Source organism: Anopheles coluzzii, chromosome 3, assembly GCF_943734685.1.
Source record: "Anopheles coluzzii chromosome 3, AcolN3, whole genome shotgun sequence".
Classification (NCBI taxonomy): Eukaryota; Metazoa; Arthropoda; class Insecta; order Diptera; family Culicidae; genus Anopheles; species Anopheles coluzzii.
Genome location: NC_064671.1, coordinates 56059561 through 56079163, shown reverse-complemented (window position 1 = coordinate 56079163; position 19603 = coordinate 56059561). Strand labels below are relative to the sequence as shown.

The following is a 19603-nucleotide window of genomic DNA, read 5'->3' as shown; positions in this document are numbered from 1 at the left end:
TTGGGGCCATACATTCGAGCCTAGTTTCAACCCATGAGGGAGTTTCAATGTCAATCATAATGAACATTTCTATGCGATTCGTCTTGCGACTAGAAGAGAAGGTTTTCAGTAACCGTACAGTATGCGAGTGGAAGAGGCCAGAGCTTTTTTTCGGCATTGGAGATTTTTATACGAGAAGCTTATACTGAAGTGACGTAGATCGAATAACGTTGTATTCAACGCTACAGTGCAGAAGCTAATGAGCTTTCGAACATTACAAATGTTGTAAGGGATGTACGCCCTCACGATGGACTCTCGGGCTATGAGAGGCTATGCTACTACAACACACAACTGCATTTACCAACGCTGTGGGTAATTGTTCTTCCGTTCTGTTCTATTGCATTCTCTGCAAAGGTACACCCCTACTCAAGATAGGTGGGCAATGGAATATTTTTTGGCTGATGCTCGCCTTGAAAACATAAACCCCACCCCCTGTGTTGTTTCACTAGTGGAACATAGTCTCAGAGTAGCTGTTCTACGAATCAGACCTTTTAGATGAGTAAAAATAGGCACAGGCATCGCTCATAGAGATAGACGCTATATCTAAGATAACGGGGCACTCAAGAGCTGTATACGCTTCGTACAGTAGAAGCTTCTTAAAGGGCTACACGTGTGCTCTTTGTGGATGTGCGCTTTCCAGTAATAATTAGTCATGCTATTGCCTTAAGTCTGTTCGTTCACATACGACCAGAGAGGTGTTTCGTTGTAGATTGTTGTTGCTTGCAGTAGAGAATCAGTTCATGTGCAAATGTTTACCGTTTGCTTTAATCGCTCACCACCATATGTGTTGTTAGTGCTTCTTTATGATGTTACACGACAAACGCAGCTGCTGCAAAAGGATTGAAATCGTATTGCTTAAATTCTCAATGCATTTGTTTATTTGATAAAATTACAAGCGACCAACAAGCGTCAAATTATGCTTATCATTGAATACATTAATGATTGAAATTCGAAAACACAGTAATGCTCAAAATTAAAGGTAAACAATAAGCTTATGAGTAAAGTTTTACTTATCGAGAATATTAATAGATTTTGCTATTATTTCAAGAAATGTTTTGATCGGTTGTTTATTGAATCTACACAGACATTACTGAAAAGTTCGTTGAATGAATGATCAACGAAGCTTCTAGATTCTTGCAATTACAATTATATGTTATTATATTAATAATATTTAAAAGTACTTTTCATGGGTAGTGGCGTTAGTATTGGGATATAAATTAAAAAATAACACATCTATATTTGTATTTTTACTTTCTTATTTCGTGTAGATCAAATATATTTAAATAATCGTATAGCATATGTTTAATTTATATGCAACAATATGCCAATTATTGAATTTTCAACTAGCTTAAAAAAATGTTACCTATACGTATTGTTGCATTCCTGAACTTGTATCGATAAAATAATGTTTTCGCTAAAAAACTAGCAAAAAGAAAATTTACATTAAAATAGATAATTTTCCAAGAAAAATGAAGTGACAAATGCTATTTAATTTATAAAAAAAGGAAAATTGTTTGTGTATTTTTTTTATTTAGTAACATTAAACATTAGTAACATTATTTTAACATTAAAAAGACTGTATTACTTAAAACGAAATATATTTTTATTATATTCTTGAATTCTTCTATTCTTTGTATATAATTCAACAAGCAAACTAAATCAAATATTTTTATTATGAAAGTGAGAAACTTTGATAAGGGAGGTTAGTTCTCTGATCCCTAGAGGTTTGATTTCTGTTATACAGGTTTCACTAGACTTGTTGTTATTGTAATGATTGTGTGAAATATAATTAGTGCAAGTTATTTATTTTTTATGGAATGTTCATATTTGACATACGCTGTATTGGTTACAAAAAGATATCTTGAATAATATATTCATTTCAAATAGGGGCGTTTTAAAAAAAGGGGTGTTAACAGTGATAAAGGCATTTTTTCGATATCGCTTCATCAGTCATACCGTTAAATAACAGGCTTTGTTTTGTTTGTGAAAGTTAAGGAAAGCAACTGGTCGCAGCTATTTAATAAAGCTGTCGAAGAAATGTAGTCAACTTCATGGTTTCTAGATGGTTTAATGGATATTAAATAGATCTAAGATACGTAACTATCTTGCCATGGCTGAAGTAAAAAGTAACGAATAGTCGATTGATTAAAGAGCTAGGCTGACAGCTGCCTTAAAAAAAACATAAATAATAATGATAAATGAGAACACAAAATAAAAGATGAAACATAATTTTATTAGAAATTTTCTTCTTTTGTTGTTAAAGTATTTTATACAATATTATACGCGTCGGTTTTAGATTGAACTGTTGGTAATATATCTTATTGTAACGGGGAGCACTGAAAAAAAATTGTACAGTTTTTTGTTAATAATCAACAGTTATTTCTGAAATTTTATGATACACTTAAACTTTTATTGTTTTTGAAGATTATGTGCCTAATCCAAAAAAGGGCACATTTAAAAATTAAATTTCATCTTTCTTATTTTGAAAGAACGTAACAATTTCTAAGAATTACCTCCGCCGCGCAAGTGGTAAAAAAAAATATTTATATAAAAACAAATAAAGATAATTTCTGGTTGTAAAATAACGAACCAGATGCGTTGGTAATGGTGGTTGTTGACCTGCACACTTGTGATGGGTCATCCAACCAATTTCACGACCCTACCCCATGTCGGCCAGTCGGATTCGATTCCGATTCGTGGTCCAATGGATCGGAGTCGCTTATGTTTTCAAGCACCTACCGAAATTGTTGCACCTACTGAACCTACTTTTACTTTTTAAGTCTTCCCCAACAACTCCGGGACGCTTACGAGACTTGCTAGTTGCTCGCAGCCGGATAGTCACAGATTCGAAGAGAATTGATGATTTATCGAATAGACCAGGGGTCTTCAAACTTATTAGTTCGCGGGCCGCATTGCTTCGCAAATAATGTTGTGTTGTAATGCAAATAGTAAATGAGTGAACGTTTAAACGTCGTTTGAATGCAAAATAATTTACTGAATATATTAAATGTGTACAGGTTTCTATTATTGTATCTTGATTTTCGTCTTCATTAAAACAAAATTGTAAACCCCTGGAATAGACCACCGAGCTACCCCAATTTTTTTTAGCTTTACACACATTTTATTCATGCCTTATTCCTAAATGATCCTAACTTGATTATACGTTATAAATGTATCAAATGTTTTTAAGTGTAGTTAAATAAAAATGTATTTCGCTTATTGTTTCAGATTACTATATCGTGATGATGGCTCCGTCTCCTTCAAAAAGTTCCAAAACACAACACCCATCGTTTCTAATTACAACCGATTCAGTAGGCACCAGTCCAGTTCCTTCGAGTCCTCCAAGTACAGGTAAGAAAACCATTTCAATCGGGAGAATAATAAGTGGTTAACAACCAAAAACCTTTTTAAAATTCGCATTTTTTTATTGATTTGTCCATGCGCTATTTTGTTATTTGACTGAATTGGTCAAAATCTTCAAAATTGAAATCGAATTTGTCCGAATTCATGTTGTGTGTGTTGTGGATGTTGATTTGTTGTTATTTTCACTTTCCATAAATAAGTGGGGGTTGTTTGCATCGGTAGCAAGATTGAGGCTGTGTGTGGTTTGAACATTGGTAATGAAATGGATGCGTACATGGAGCAAATGAAGTCAGGGCGTTTGCATCTGCTCTGTTTATTTTCATTTCCCCACTGTTTCGCGAATTTTCTTCATATTCATTTTCAGTTTCGGATCAGGCTAAGATATATCGAAACAATGAAAGAGAGAGTTTGTGGCAGTAGTTAGATATCACTTTCTTGTGGTGTTGAACTTTTCCTGAGGCTCTATGGGTCTATGGTACTGATGGTTTTCCAAAAATAAGCACTTTGATTGCTCTACCTTGGGCACAAATTTCTTTGTCAAGGTGTAATGCGTAAAATATTGTTTTACTATATGAGATATTAGCATGTTTAAGGGTATGTGTCGTGTATTGAACTAAAATACGCTTATGTGTGGTGATGTCAAAAAGGGAAAGGTCCATTGTTCGTAGGTGGTTACGTGCAATGAAATGTTTTTTTTCTCATGTGTGAATCCATAGGTTACACAGAAATTCCGATAACACCATATCATGCTGAATTAATCGAAAAGAGCGTGATGTAATGGTGCTATTGATTATTTAATTTCTTATAGTTACAACGCAGTCCCAATTAACCGCTAATTGGACTCATAATCGTTGTGGCAGTCAATGGAAGCCCATCATCATAAATTATCAACTTAGGAAATCAATATCACGAATTATCAGGATCTAAATAATAATCATAATTTCTTCTGTTTTAGATGCGCCAAAATCTCAATGTTCCTCACTATCTGACGGAGAATCGTTTGAATGCTACGGTGACAACGACATATCAATCTCAGAAACTGGTGGTGTTGACCTGGAACTGGCTCCACATTTGAACTCTACCACGGTTGGGTAAGTATACATTTATATGCCCGCATGTTTAAAATGTAGCATTGTGATGTTTAACAAATGCATGTCGTATTTTTTCGTTCTATGTCTTTGTTGGTATAATAGCGAAAGTAATGGCAATCCGAGTGCCGCCAGCAACTCAGGAATCACCAGACACTCCTGGAGCCGAACAAGTTTACGTGGCGCGCCTAAAAGGTTTGTTTGATTGTAAATCTGAAAAGAGTTTGATTTACATAGTGTCTGACTGTTATTAAAAACAAAAATGTATGCTTAACAATGATTCATGTAAAAATAATTCTGCTTATTAGATTTTTGTAATTGTTGAATATAGTTACGCAAATTAAAGGATAAATCCCTGAAAAGCTAAAAAAAATATCTTAATGTAGTTAAGCTTCGAGCTTCGTTAATGTAGCCGTATCGTCAACGCAATCGCACAAAAGCTACGAATTATTATGAACATGGTGGTACAGTGGTCAACTCGAACGAATAAAGAACATGTCCGTCATAGGTTCAAGCCCCGAATAGACCGTGCTCCCATACGTAGGACTGACTATCCTGCTATGGAGGGATCAATAAGTCACAGAAAGCCAAGCCCACAAGTAGTGGTACAGGTAGGCCTTGACCGGCAGCGGTTGTTGTGCCAAAAAGAAGAAGAAGAAGAAGAAGCACAAGCAACAATTGATAGTTAAAAACAAATCAACCAAATGCTGAATAATAATAGCTGCATATGAATACATAGTCGTGAATGGAAATTTCCACCAAAGCGCTGTTGAGTTAGTATTACAAAACAACGATATAATACTGTAGTAAAAAAAATTGTCCTACAAACTACAATTTAATTGATAATGTTTAAATATTGTTGAGAAATTAGTAGAGTATATAAAAATAAACAATGTAGTAAGGTAGGATAACTAGATTATACAGTCATCAAGTCAGTCGTACGATCTAATACAAATGTCTGTTCTCGTATGGATCGAACTCTCATACAGACAGATATATTATCCTGCTATGGTTAAAACTGTGAAGTCACTTATAGCAAAGTCAATTAAAGCGTATTTGAGGTAGAACTAGACCGATTACGATACCGAAAAATAAGAAGAAACTAAAACAAGTACATACTACATATATTTTTAAGATGTAAATCTTTTTACTGCTTCATTGCAGGTCGACATTCTGACACAATAACCTGAATTAGTCGCGCCTCCAGATATAATTACATAATATTAGGCAAAAAATGCAGGCAATTTTACAATCGTAGCGAATTTTTCACCAATTGTAGGTTATGCTAATCGTAGCGATTTTGGAATGAATAATAAAAGTAAAGGCAAATTTGCAAATAATAACAGAAGAAGGTTTTCATAAAATTGGACAGTAAAACAATGAATAATGATGAGTGGTAATTATGTTGACAAGTGAAGGGTGTGTGAACGCATAAATGTATGGTCTATAAATACAATGTACGTCCATGAAAAACATAGGTATAGATAAAATACAGTTTTGAATTTTATGTTAATTTAAATGTGTTTCGTGTGGGGTAGTGTTTGGCTATAAGAGCTTGTAAATACGAAGTGGTCCAAATAAATCATTAAACGTTCAATATCTGTGTGCCATTTGAAAGCTCTAGCGCTATGAAACATAACTGACACACTGGTGTAATATGATGTTGTGTTTTCATAGTCGTTATTATATTGTTAAATTAGTTTTCATTTAGATTGTGTGAATGTTGTTGTGTTTAGTTTTACAATCTTACTATCTGTATCTGTTGTACGAATGTATAATAAGTAGCCAAAGGTTAATAATTTCAACATGTATTTTAAAATGTTTACGTACAACAAGAGCTTTATGAATTTAATGTAATGGGCCACCTGAAACCAATTGGTAGATTGTCCTCGTCACTATTGTGGTTGCGTGTATACATATCTCTATATTTTCTACATGTCGTTATGTATCCTACATTAATGTTAACAAAATTCGCATTGCTCAGATAAGGAAATCGACAGCAGGTCGAGTATTCACACAAATTAATTATTTAGTTATTATCGGTACAAATATTCATGATTAGCATACGACAATGTATTCATTAACTACAAGCTAATCTTTTGAATTATATTAAATGCTTACTAAAGACATATTGTCATATTGCCACTAGATAAGCTATTCTATCATGCAGCGCGTATAATTGATGTTATTACACGGTGGTAAATAGTAGAATGCATGCCAAGAGTAACTTTTACAAAATGTGCAACATTTTATAAGACTTACAAATATAGACTACTCATCCATAAGAAGTTCACAGTTATTGTAGTCAGTTAACGTCTTCCAATATGATTATTCTCAATTGCAATTAACTTTATTCAATTTTTCAAATGATTGAACAAGCTATATTCAAGAAAATGCGTGGAAAAGGTGTTTTTTAGATGTTCAGTGATTAATACATACATTACAGAATAAATAAAGTATAAAGATCTACCGAACTAATAATTTCGACTGACGCATAAACACAACAAATTATTAATCCTTCTTCATAGTATCCAATGAGATGGAATATTATTACAAAGACAAGAAACAACATATAAATTTGTTCTTTCAAATACCATATTAATTTGAAATAAATCAATGAGGGACTGTGTTTAGGGATGTTGCTAAAATACATAAATGGATAAACGAAAATTCATGGAGTCACTACTGATGTCAATACTCAACAACATGTTAAACGATGTCATAAAAAGGTTATTTGCATATTGTTAAAAAAACATATTTTACTCAACACTAGAATCTGATATTCTGAGGGAAGCGATATTGCTAACGTATATAATAATTTAATTTAATATAGATCAGAGCATTCCATTAAACATGTAGAGAAAGATTTGAATAACATCTATTTTCTATTTTTCTTTATCATATCTTTCAGCCATAATGACAACCTCCCGAATAGACGCTGGGGATCAATGAGACAGTAAGTATGCGTTGACATGCATCGTAATTGAAGTATTTGAAATTTGTTTAATCGTTTATAAGGTGCTAATAGCTATCATATAATTAGCTAGCGCAGTGGTGGCTACATTTCCACATACGGTACAAACCTTAGAAAAACATTCAATTTATAGATGTCTGTAAAAAAGACCATTAGTAAAGCATTAAATAATGGTTGATAACCGCCAGGTTTCTCTTTAGCTGTAGTGTAAAATTTTCTTTGAATTTAGGATTGATAGACTGCAATGTCATGTGCGTGCAATGAGTGAAAGTAGTTCCGAAGAATGTCATTGCCAGATAATTAAAAAAAAGTCACATATTAAGGAAAGTGTCATACATGATTGCTAAACTGTGAGATCGAAACTATTGCGTGTAGATTTACTGTATTGCAAATTTCGATTACTATATTTGTAGTCGATATTAGATTATATTACATAGTTTTTTGGGGATACATATTTTACGGCAAATGTAACATGCCACGAACTGAATGAATTTTTGAACGTAGCTGGAAATTGAATATGTTTCCTACTTATCAAAATTTGAATAGAACATATAGCCTTTTTAGGCCGTACATTCTCAATAAAAAATGAATAAAGCACATCTATTTAAAGTTTCGAAAAACAATATTGACAATCCTTAGGTAGTATTTGCTCGGCTACTGGCACATGTCTTTGCTTGTGTTGAATTATTAGCTATAACGGCATTGCTTAAGTGCAACTGGTTCTATGTGTGAGTCAAGTTTTGCGCAGTAATTGGATGAAGGTATTCAGCACGCGAGCGACACGTTTCAATCCATCTGTTTCGCTTTTCTCATCGCATGCTGTTTCGTTGTATTCGGCCTGTTTTTTACAACTGACCTGTGACATGTTTAATTTCTTACGATTCTCCTGGGAATAGTATGCTTAATTTGTATGGTAAATGTTCAAGCGTCCCTAGTTGATTGCGTTATTCCATTAGTAATTTTGTTAGGTGACAGTCAATCGCTATGATTCATATCAATTATGAATATACATGCTTAAGACAAAGCAATATCCAGGTGCAAAGACAATACATTTTGATTTTTGAGTACATCTAGGCTCACATACTTGTTGCAGCTAGCCGCCTGCCCGTGGTGACAAACACCCGCTACACGTGAAAGTGGGAGCAACAAGCGAATAAAAAATAAGCGAAAAAACAAACCATAAATCCATTTGCCTGCCACACACGCACATTATGCTCGCAAGTATCACACATACAGACGCACCGCGGAGGCTTTACGGCGATATCCAATAAAGCGCGTTGCACGTCGATGTTGTCACAGACAAGCAAAAATAACATAACACACTATGTGTTAGTTGGAGCCGTTAGCGAGCCCCATCCGCTGTCAAAGCGCTGTGGTATCGTTCATTCTGCGGCCTGCCACACGGCACAATCGAACAAAAGTTGTCAGTTGTGGTACTACAGCTGAGCCACTGACAAGGTGTAGCTGAAGTGAAGTAGCGAGCGAAATCCAAACTCACCAACAGCAAGACCGCTGTACCGCTATTTGCGTATACTCCCTCCCTCCCAGGTGGACTTGTGACGGTGGCTTTAACACTATAAGTCTCAAAAACCTCTCTGCTTTCGTCGCGAAACGCTTTCCCTGTGCGATCGATGATATCATCCGGCATGCAAAAAACAGCATTGATGGTGAACGGTGATCTCTTGTGATCTGGATTTAGCTGCAACACGGTCTAGAAAATTGTACAACTGGTGAACCGATTGGAATATGGACAAAAGTGAAACCTTGAGCCGGCTAGTAAATGTTTCGACCTTCGTGCAATCAGTTGGAAATTAGTGGTCTCAGGTGACGAAGCCAAGCGGCAACTGTCCTAAAAATGTGCAGCTGTATGCAGTTAGTCTGTGTGTTTTATTTTGAACGTCAATTTGTTCTCAAGCGTCACTAGTACAACCATTCTTCTTGTGTGGCGCTTGCGGCATGCTAGAGTGTGTAGTGTCACATGTTCCCTGTGTTAGCGTTTGTAGTAATGCAAGCGTTTGTTAATCAGCTGATAACAAGAAGGTTGCTGGTGTGCGAAGTGAATGAGAGTGAATATGATTTATCTGCTATTTAAAAGTATGTGTTCGAACTTCCGTCGATAAAAAGCGCTAACTACCAAAGATATAGAACTGTACAAAAGTTCGACTAGAAATTGATGTGCTGTTTACACATAAAGTGCCATTGCAATCACTGATAGTGCATCAGTAAAGTTAGTTTTGTTTGTATTTCGCTAACAGTGTGAGCTAATTGAAATTCTCGATCCCGTAATCGGTTCGCGTAACGCTACACCCATCGTCCCCAACATCATCATGGATAACCTGTATAAATTGATGGTGTATAACAATGCTAGAAAGTTTGTATTAACCCACGCCCCCGTGGCTTGACCGCGTGCGGCGCTGCTAAATTCTATCTGGACGTTACGCATCCGTAGCTTTACTTTTGCCTGGTGGGTGATACACGTAGGTTTGTGTGGCCGTGCACAGTGGGTATCAGGGGAGAAGGTTGTGTAAAAGTCGGTTATGCATATGTTATTGTTTCGTCTCATTTATGTTACTAGTACAATCGGGTATAGGCAGCTCTCTATCCCTATCTAATCTGCTTAGTTGGGCTTTTATTGGAAGGCTTGGTGCTACTGTGGGTGCAATGTTTTCATGGTGTGGTACGGCGCAACAGTGCTTTTGATGTGCCTTTGACTGACATCGAAACCTGAGGGGCATTGCCGGCGCTAATACTTTGCTTCGGAATTTCATTTGTGTGTCTCATTCTGATGACGAAACCATGTTATAGGTACTATAAAGTTTAAGTTGAAGGATTCATTGTTTGGCAAGTTATGTATATATTTATCAACGATTTTAGTTAAGATTTTACAACGTATTCAAACAATGAAATAATGTATTGCATGGATTTTGAGCTTTATTTCATATCGAAAATATTTTTCTTCTTCTTCTTTGGCTCAACAACTGTTGTCGGTCAAGGCCTGCCTTGGAGGCTTGATTTTTAGCGATTTATTGCTGCTTTCCCCCCATAGCAGGATAGTCAGTCCTACGTATGGCGGCACGGTCCATTCGGGGTTTGAACCCATGACGGGCATGTCGATAAGTCGTACGAGTTGTCGACTGTACCACGAAACCGGCTTAATATCGAAAATTTGCTAGATGTAAATAGCAGTTTTTAGATGAGTCGTGTATTTTTAACGATCAAAGCTTGAACAATGTTGGTCAATGTTGTCCATTCATTGTGTTATACATGTAACATTTGTTCGATTGATATCGAACAAGCAATAAGATAAGTAAATTTCTTATCACTCTGCGGAACATACAGTGGCCTGCGCCAATTGATAAAACAGTTGCATCGGATAACTTTTATATTCAATTGTATCGAACCCTTTAATATCGAATATTTAAATTAACTAAGCTATTTGGATGTGCGTCGAATGTCGAATGAATTTTGAAAAATTAATGAATAAATTCTTACTTTACTGGATAAAATGTTAAACACCTCCTGAACAACAAGTTCGAATAGAATACAAAGGGAAATAAAGGTAAATAGTCCAAAGTAATGTACTCTAGCCACACTTTGATGTGCGTGCTGGGAGGACAAGCACAACTTACGGCTGATGTTTAATAGGAAATGTTGTTCAACTTTTATTCTTATCTCATTTGACAAACATTTGATTAGCCAGCATCCAGTTTTCTTGGGCAATGTTTGGATCACAAGTAACTAAAATTTATTTTTGTTGACTCAATCATTAAACCATTAAACAAAAGAACTTTAATTTAGTGAGTCACATTACCATTTAGTAACTAACCATTTAGTATGCTGTTATGCCATACGATGGATGTATTGCCATTTTTGTAAAGAAAAGCATGTTATACTTAGTAACTAAGCATAACTAAGTAAATTAATTTTATACTAAGCATGTCATACTCAATACACACTTTTTAATTCCAAGAAGAATAACCAGCATTGGTCGGCAGACTTTTCAAATGTAATTTATTTTAAATTGACTTCTAAAGTAATCAAGACTACGATTTGATTACTATATTCCTGATTAAAATTATGAAATAACAACAACAACAAATTATAAAAAGCAGCATAATATTTCATTATGCTTCCCCTATTTGATTTAATTCTATTGTTAACGTACCTTGAAAAAGGAATAGAATTACGTAATGCCGTATTGCACATTAAATGACGTATTGTTTATCAGCAACTGGATTACTGTAATTATTTTACAGCTTGCTTGTGCTTTTTTATGCCGATATCGATAAAAAAAATATAAAAAAACGAAAGTGGTTTGGTTAAAAAATCGGTTGAATCGGTTGAATTTTATAATGTAATTCTTACGGTATTTTATGAGTTACGTTTATGATCTATTGAAAATAATTTGCCCTGGCCATTCCATCGTAATAAAATTTGCAATGATAGCATGCATTGGTAACAATAACGATGTAATGAATAAAAGTAAATAATTATCAGAAAAATATGTTGATTGTTATGAAAATAAATAGGGTGGAATTATATATTAAACATATTCAAAAAAAATAGCTATACTGGTTCTTTGTAACGGTTGTTTTACTTGTTGCATGCTTGTTTGCGGAGTAAAGTATTTGGATTTTATTTGCTGATACAATACTTCAATCTGTTTTATCACTTTCTTTTCAGCAGTACTGGCAAACGACAGCTTGGATCCAATGCCTTAGCAAAGTAAGTTGTTCAATTAATATTGGTGATAAAATATAGCTTATTTGTTTATAATGTTTGCTTCGCTAGATCGCTTTTTTAAATACCATAATTCATGTTTGTAATACTATGCGTCAAAACAGACAATGTTGGTTTTAGACATAAGGAAAGATGTCTTGTGTATTTGTTTCTCTTTGGCTACATTTTGACAATATTTCTTTTTTGTTGCACGCGTACTTTGCTTCTACTTTTTAACGAAGAAACACCCCCAACCTTGATTACAAAAGGTGTCAATTGGAGATAGATTTTCTACTACAAAGACTTCAGTTTATCGTTGTCAAATTTTGATGACACACAGACAGTTTATAACAAAGAACTGTTTCACTAAGCATGCTTAAAATTTTGTACGTAATTGACCGAAATGAGTCATTTGTTTTGCTTTACGTTTTATACATTTTGTAAAGTATTTATCTTGTAAACAATCAAGAAATTTAAGGACCATGAAATTCTTTCCCATATGAATTGAATAATATCTATACAATCGATAGTTGAAATGTCTGTAAATATATCTAGATTAAGTTAAAATATTTATCATAATGTTAAATTTTGGTCAATTTAATTTATAGAAATTAGTATCGCTTATAAACATTATTTCAAAGACTTGAAATTTTAAGAAATTATATAAAACTGAAGAAAAAAAGAACACACGTTCGATCAAAGAATCACATTTTTGTGCTCACATTTGTCAAAGCGTTAAAAGTGCTATAAAACGTGGTGAATCAGCATGGTGAAAGCACACCATCACATCCATTTTATAGCAAACTGAAAGCTTTGGCTGTACATGTAGCTTTATGGCATGCGGTGGCATACTGCTGACTCACATTTAATGCAACTCCAGTCATCTTTATAGATCGTCGAGCTTCAACTCGTCCGGCAGAAGCTCAAACTGTGATACGGCCGAAGACATGTACAGCGATGTCAGTTTGGAAGATGTACAAGACATAAATCATAAGGTACGTATTATTTCCCACAAATACGATAAAACGATAAATGAATTTAAGCAATGGGTTAAAAATGATGGATCCTGCCGATAGAAGTAAAACACTAGAGAAATGTAAAAATAAAAACAAGAAATACGTTAAAAATAAGAAAAAGCAAATTAATTGTTAACATTTGCCGTATATGTTAACAAATCAAATAATATTTAATTCGTAATGTGTTTCAATGGATGAAGGAAGATTTTATATTGAAAACAGTAGACCGCATAATTGTCACGTTCGCTTTTACTAGACTGTACGTATTAATGGTGACAATGCAGCGGGCCAATTAAATGCTATGATGCTATGATAAAATGCGTCGTTTTTCCGTAACCCAAGTATAGATGACGTGTTTGTTGATACCATTAATTCTTACATGGGGCATAGCATTTATACCTTGAATATCAGTATGAATGAATCGAATGTTAAGTAAAAAAATGTATATCATTGTTAACTAATTTGACCGCTTTTAAAATAGGTAAGTTGAGTAAAATAAAAAGCTATCGCTTATTATGACAGAAGTAACATTCGATGGCCAAACATTACTAATAACGACACTGCACTATGGCACTATTATAAGCACATTACAGGTTTTAAAGAAACATAATGACTATAAAGACGTTGATAAAAATGAAAAATAAGTGAATTATAATGTTCAAATAACAAAAATAAATGTAGGAAACAGTAACAGTGAGAGGAAGATGCCCCTTTTTCTAAAACAGACTTGCTGGGTTGCAGAGAGGTGGCAATAGTACTGTAAGGCAGATCTAACAATAGTCTATTAAGATTTAGCAGATGTAGTTTGGTGAGAAAATAGCTCAATTCAGGGAATGACTGTCAATACTTAGGAGGTTCCTGAAGAAATGTAGGTTTCGCTGAATAAACATGATATTCAGCAGAAAAAACGATGGTGAAAATACGCCCATGATGATAGATCAAGATGGCGATAGCATCTCAAATGATTTACCCCGTTGTTTCTCTACACACTTCATATCATGCGGGGTTTCCTGCGAAGTGCATTGGGGTTGTATATTAAAACCGACAAATGTTACCAAACTTTCATATCGAGTCACAACTTATAATTCATACATGAAGATAATTGTAACACATTCTTCCGTGGTGAGAGGTCAATGCCAGATGAGCGGAGTGAAAATTTCTGCGCAGATGTAAGTTGTGTCAGTTTGTGGCACTACTGCTTATTACTAACGCACATTTCTGTGAATGTTGAAGTGATGATTTCATTCCGCTTCCAAGATAATGCATTAGTATTGGTCTGTATGGCAAACGTGATCTATTTTTGGTGCAGTTTGCTTACGTATGTAGAGCAATTTGTTCGTCTTCTCGCTCAAGGTCTAGAATACAGGGCGTGGAGGACATATTTGTTTTGCAGCTGACATAAAATGAGCAACTGATCGCCATCGTTTTGATGGTGCGCTATCACTTTCGCAGCGTTGCTGCAAATTTATACTATGCTTCGTTTCATAGAATATTATTCATTTCAATGGTAATGAAATTAATGGAAATATATTTTATCTAATTTTGAATCATCACCAAGTATTAATTTTGTTAGGATTTTTGTTCCGTTGAATTATTTTATTAAGAGACAACTGGCAAACACATACACCTTCCTATGCGTCCAGATTAACATGAATTCTACATTAAGCTTACAATATTCCACATGACGTTTAACATGACTAGACAATGACCAATTACCATATAAGTTTGTACGTTCCTAGTTAAATAAATGAAATCATACTTTCAATACGATAAATATGAGTTTGTGTGACCGAAGTAATTGACGCCTTGTCACAAAATAGTTCACATGCAATTAAAGGAATGTATGCTTAGAAAAATGATACTAGAAAAATCAGATGAGTTGAAATGATCTGTACCGTTCATTCTGCTGTTGCGAAGAAAGATAGTACACTCCGTGCTAATGGGAGGAGATTTAGCGCAAATAGTATATTTATGCAGCAAGCAAACAGCTTACATTCATATTACTTACGCTCTCTGAAGTATCATGGGAAAAATGCGTTGAGAAATTTTCAACACAAACGGACAGTTTCATTGGCTGGCCGCTGTTAGCCGATGATGCGCTCAAGCGGTGCTTTTTGCAAGTTGTTCAAGTTAAATCGCCCTGTCTTGGACGCCAAGATTTAGACCCCCTAGGGTGTCTATTTGGAGTAAAAGAAAAATTAATTCGTTTTAACGCCTAATTTCGCGATGAGCTATGAGCAATCTTGTCAGAGTAATTTCCAACATTTGGTATCGTTTTCGCAAGGCATTTTTGAGTGGATTGTTTGCTAAATGTAGGCTATCTTTTCGGCGTGTAGAAACGTGCTATAAATATGCTAGTTGTTAGATAATTAATCGCTCTGTTTCAGAACATCTGCTAACGGATTTCTTCTTTCTTCGGATGCCTCTATTCCTTGTTCGTTTGGGAAAAGCACTGAATAAACAGCATTTAAAAATGCTACTGTATTGGCACTTTCTTGATCATATTACGGAATTGTGATATTAGAATAGGATTATTTATTTTAAAAATATAAATGGTGATGCTAACCACAAAACAACGAATTAAATTAGAATGGGCAATCATGGGCCTATTAATAGACCATTTGACAACTATGGACTGTAGTTCGTTCGTAAAATTGCGATAAATTGTCCCAAACTAACGATTAGAATCATTGACTGAGTTTTTTTTGTATTTTGAGAAAATGTTTGGTCAATGCGCCGGTGCTATGGTAAACAATTTTACGTGTCCGCGGGTAGCATACTGTCACTCGATAGTGGCACGTTGTAATTGCCATACGACAAATAATGTATTAAATACACTTCTGTGCTTAGTTTCTCAGTTGATGTATCATTTATTTTACGGAATGATTCGCTTTGCTATACAACAGTATAACGATGTGCTATAAGTTGTTTTATTTGTTTGTATGTGGGATGTCTAAACACGCTTTGATTAAATAATAGAAGCAAAAAATCGTGTCCACTGCTGAGAAAAATGATTGCAAAATCAGTTGTTTTATTGTGGTCCTGCTGCTAGTCTCCAATGGGCCTTTTTTGAGCCCACTTGGCATAGCAATGTCTCTTATAGCTCCTGTTGCCAATGCTAAAAAAATGTCATCGTTTGCAAATGTATTGCAACTGCTTTGAAGCTGTATGCGTAAGTGGGAGGTATGGTTGTTTAACCGGGTAGTTGAAAGATGCTTACCCACGCGTAGAATGGGAACCGAGTCTCGTTTGTTTTCGCTTGGACGACATGACCTGCGTCATGGCACAATTGTCTTGGCTAAACGTTGGGCAATATGCTGCTGCAGCCACCATGTGGCGAACGACATCTATCACCGATGAGATCATCTGGCAAAATGGCGTGCTATTAATTTACTTACACTTGCGTGAAAAAATATGTTTGAAGCAATCTAAATTGATAGCAGCTATGTTGAACCTTGGCTTTCTGTACTGCCAACGAATGAAGCTCTGTATGAGTCGTTTTGTTTTCGTTTGTGAGAAACATGTGAATTCACTGCCAAATACGATACCAGAACGAAAGTTAGGAAGGATTTTAAAAATTTTTGAGGGTGTAGTTGTTCATCACGAAGGCAATGAATGTGTCGTGATACACGGTAAACAAATTAGGTTCAGCTGTTGTGTTTATACCAATTGGTGTCATATGTTGGCGCAATACCAAATGATATAAAATTGGATACAATGAAATAATTGTAAATTTTGGATAATGTGAAGAATAAAATGTAATAAAATGGTGAATGTCAGTTGATTTTTTTTAATAAATTAAAATTAAAAATGAAACGTTACAAGCAATGTAAGGAAGTTAGTATTGAACAAATGAAAGACAATTAAAGTTATTTTAATATTCCGTGTACTGATTACAGAATTTGTAGTTTGTGTTCTTGAAATGAAATGAATTCTTAAGTATCTCCTAGGTAGGGCAATGCATAGCTTAGAAATATTTATTACATGAATTAACATAAGATCCCACCCGACTGAATTCATATCATTAAACGTTTCAGTACGAAGGTGGATTTAGGTAGTAAATATGTATACCAAAATCCTACGCGCCACATTGCTAGCATGGCGTGGGTGTCTGTGTTTGTTTTGCATCTTGCATCTTGCAGCTAACGTGCAACTGGGGTTATCGTATCTTTCGCTGTTCTCGCACAGCCGAGCGCATCTAAATTTAGTCAAACTACATACGAGTGGTGGGTGACGGACGATAGTGATTTTGAAACTGCTTGATGAACGAAAAAGAAAAAAAAACATCGTCAACAAACGTCGCACTTCAAACGTTTAACAGCTGAGATGTGATGCGATGGTGCTATGAAGCCGTTGATTATTGTCTTGCGGTGTTGGTAGTTTACATCGATCGTAGGTGATATGAGTATTCAAATATTGAAAATAGCATCATACACGTTGGAGTGGAATGTAAATTAGTATTGGTTAGCAAAGGTTGAAACGATGAATAAATAACAACCTACACCGACAAAAAAAACATGAAGGGCAAATTTTGGATGCCGTTTGATTTTTATGTAAATTTTTTTTAAGTTAGTAGCGACGCGGATTACTATTTTTTTAAAACATTGTTCCTCAAGAATCTGTCGTAGACACACTATTAAAATACTGCATATTATAAGACTTCAGCGTCGAGTCTCTAACCATTATTGCTCTCTTGGTTCTCTGCTAGCATTTCATTGATTAAACATGTTGCCTGCGCTAGTATTGCTGAATGCTTCATGGTGTCCAGTGCTTCATACGTTTTATCCAGAGAATCTCTCGAAACGTTTCTGTGCTCACTTTTCTCCGCTAGTTGCCGTATGGCCGGAGAGTTGTGAATGAAAAAGGCTGCCATTGGTGGTAGGAGCTGATAGCAACCCGGTGGCCGCCACTAAGCATTCGAAGGGCAAGAGAGAACCTGTGAGCATAAGAGCGCGCAAGAGAAATTCGTTGGCACGAAGAGAGACCGCGGCGATGTTCGCGGCTCTCGATCGCGGTCCCCATTGTTTTGATCGCTAGCAAACTCGTCAGTTGCTCGCGAATCGTCCGTAGTGTGCCTTTGCGTTGGGCCAGCTGTTTTCGTTTGGGGAAACTATTTGTGTTGCATTTTATGTGTGTGTGTATGTGTGCTTTTTTTTATTTGTATGAGCCCCAAACTTCCACACCTTGAATTCGGGTGCAAACGAAACTTCAACAATCTTACCCGCGAGATCCGTTATCGTGCATTCGCGGGTACGTTCATGTGAATGCACTAGTATTGCTGTGTTTGTGAATGTACGTACGTACGCAAGAGTGGGGCATTAGTTCAGGAAAGGATAAAAAATCTTTCGTGATCATCGCCGGGGTGAGGAGCAGCATATTCGAGATTTGTTCGTGTGCGGCTGCGTGTGCGTGTGCATTATTTACCACAATTATTTCGGTACGGCATTGAGTTGTGTTATTAAAACATTTTTACGGATCTTTTTCACCACCCAGCAGCAACCTGGCTGGCAGGCTGGCTGGCTGGCTCCCTGACTGGTTGGCAGGTTGGCTTGTCCAAGCTCAAGCTGCTCGCGATCTTTATGCGCACAACGCACCACCGTTCGTTTTTGCCACGCCAGTGTGAAACAGAATGATGTATTCGGTTTCGAAGCCTTAATTATGGCACTTTTCTTTTTCACCACCAACCCCAATCGCTCAGGCCAAACCTGCCCCGAGGGTAGAGCGATTGTCTTTTTGATGTGTGCGCGTGTTTTACAATGAATAGTGTGATTTACTTTCCTTTCGAAATACTTTCTTCGGCGATAGTGGCAATTTTTGCTTGATTGTTTTTGTTGGTTGTGTTGTGGTGTGGTGTGCCCCCGTTTGATGACGAGTTTAGTGTGTGAGTGTGTTTCGTGAGAGTGTATATTTGAGTACGTGAGCGATAAGAAAGTGATAACACAATTGCGCTCCTCCACGACGACGGCATACAAATAAAATGAGATTTTTTAAGTTGCAAAAGCGATGAAATATATAGCAGCTGATAGTGTTGTTGTGAAAGGAGAAGAAGATGACTTATGGTTTACGTTTGTAAGCGCAATTGATTTGACTTAAGGTTCTCCGCTGTTATTACCACCACGTAGTTTATGACTGATCAGGTCAGCTTTTATGGGCCGCATGCACATCTTCAATCGCACAGATTTTGAATAAAAGTTCGCCGAAGGGCCAACAGCAGTGATAAGGTCGTACGATTATTACACACTTACCTTCTATGGAGTGGCCATTGGATGGGAGGTTTCGAAACCATGAAACTGGTTGGATCATTTTTACTTTTAATGTATGCATCACGCTTGAAAAGCAAATAAAGCAACAGTACCAACGCTGCTTCTGCTTATCGTGTACGGGGTGACAGTGGCTAGGACGAG

General features: G+C 35.8%; 1 protein-coding gene across 37 annotated transcripts in view; it reads left to right on the top strand.

Moving 5' to 3' along the window:
- The window catches only part of LOC120959622 (rab11 family-interacting protein 4B), a 48782-nt gene that overhangs the window by 10752 nt on the left and 18427 nt on the right, over nt 1-19603 (top strand). For 7 of the 37 annotated variants that reach the window (XM_040383146.2, XM_040383145.2, XM_049608513.1 and 4 more), the window contains exons 3-8: nt 3268-3390; nt 4358-4493; nt 4596-4685; nt 7402-7446; nt 12148-12189; nt 13064-13178. In XM_040383146.2, the coding sequence (XP_040239080.1) occupies nt 3282-3390; nt 4358-4493; nt 4596-4685; nt 7402-7446; nt 12148-12189; nt 13064-13178 (537 nt within the window). In that variant the 5' untranslated portion in view covers nt 3268-3281. Of the gene's footprint in view, nt 1-3267; nt 3391-4357; nt 4494-4595; nt 4686-7401; nt 7447-8864; nt 9836-9875; nt 9929-10234; nt 10270-11160; nt 11199-12147; nt 12190-13063; nt 13179-18216; nt 18637-18697; nt 19081-19603 lie in introns of those variants that run through there. The other 30 variants (XM_040383149.2, XM_040383154.2, XM_040383150.2 and 27 more) reach the window with 29 other exon arrangements.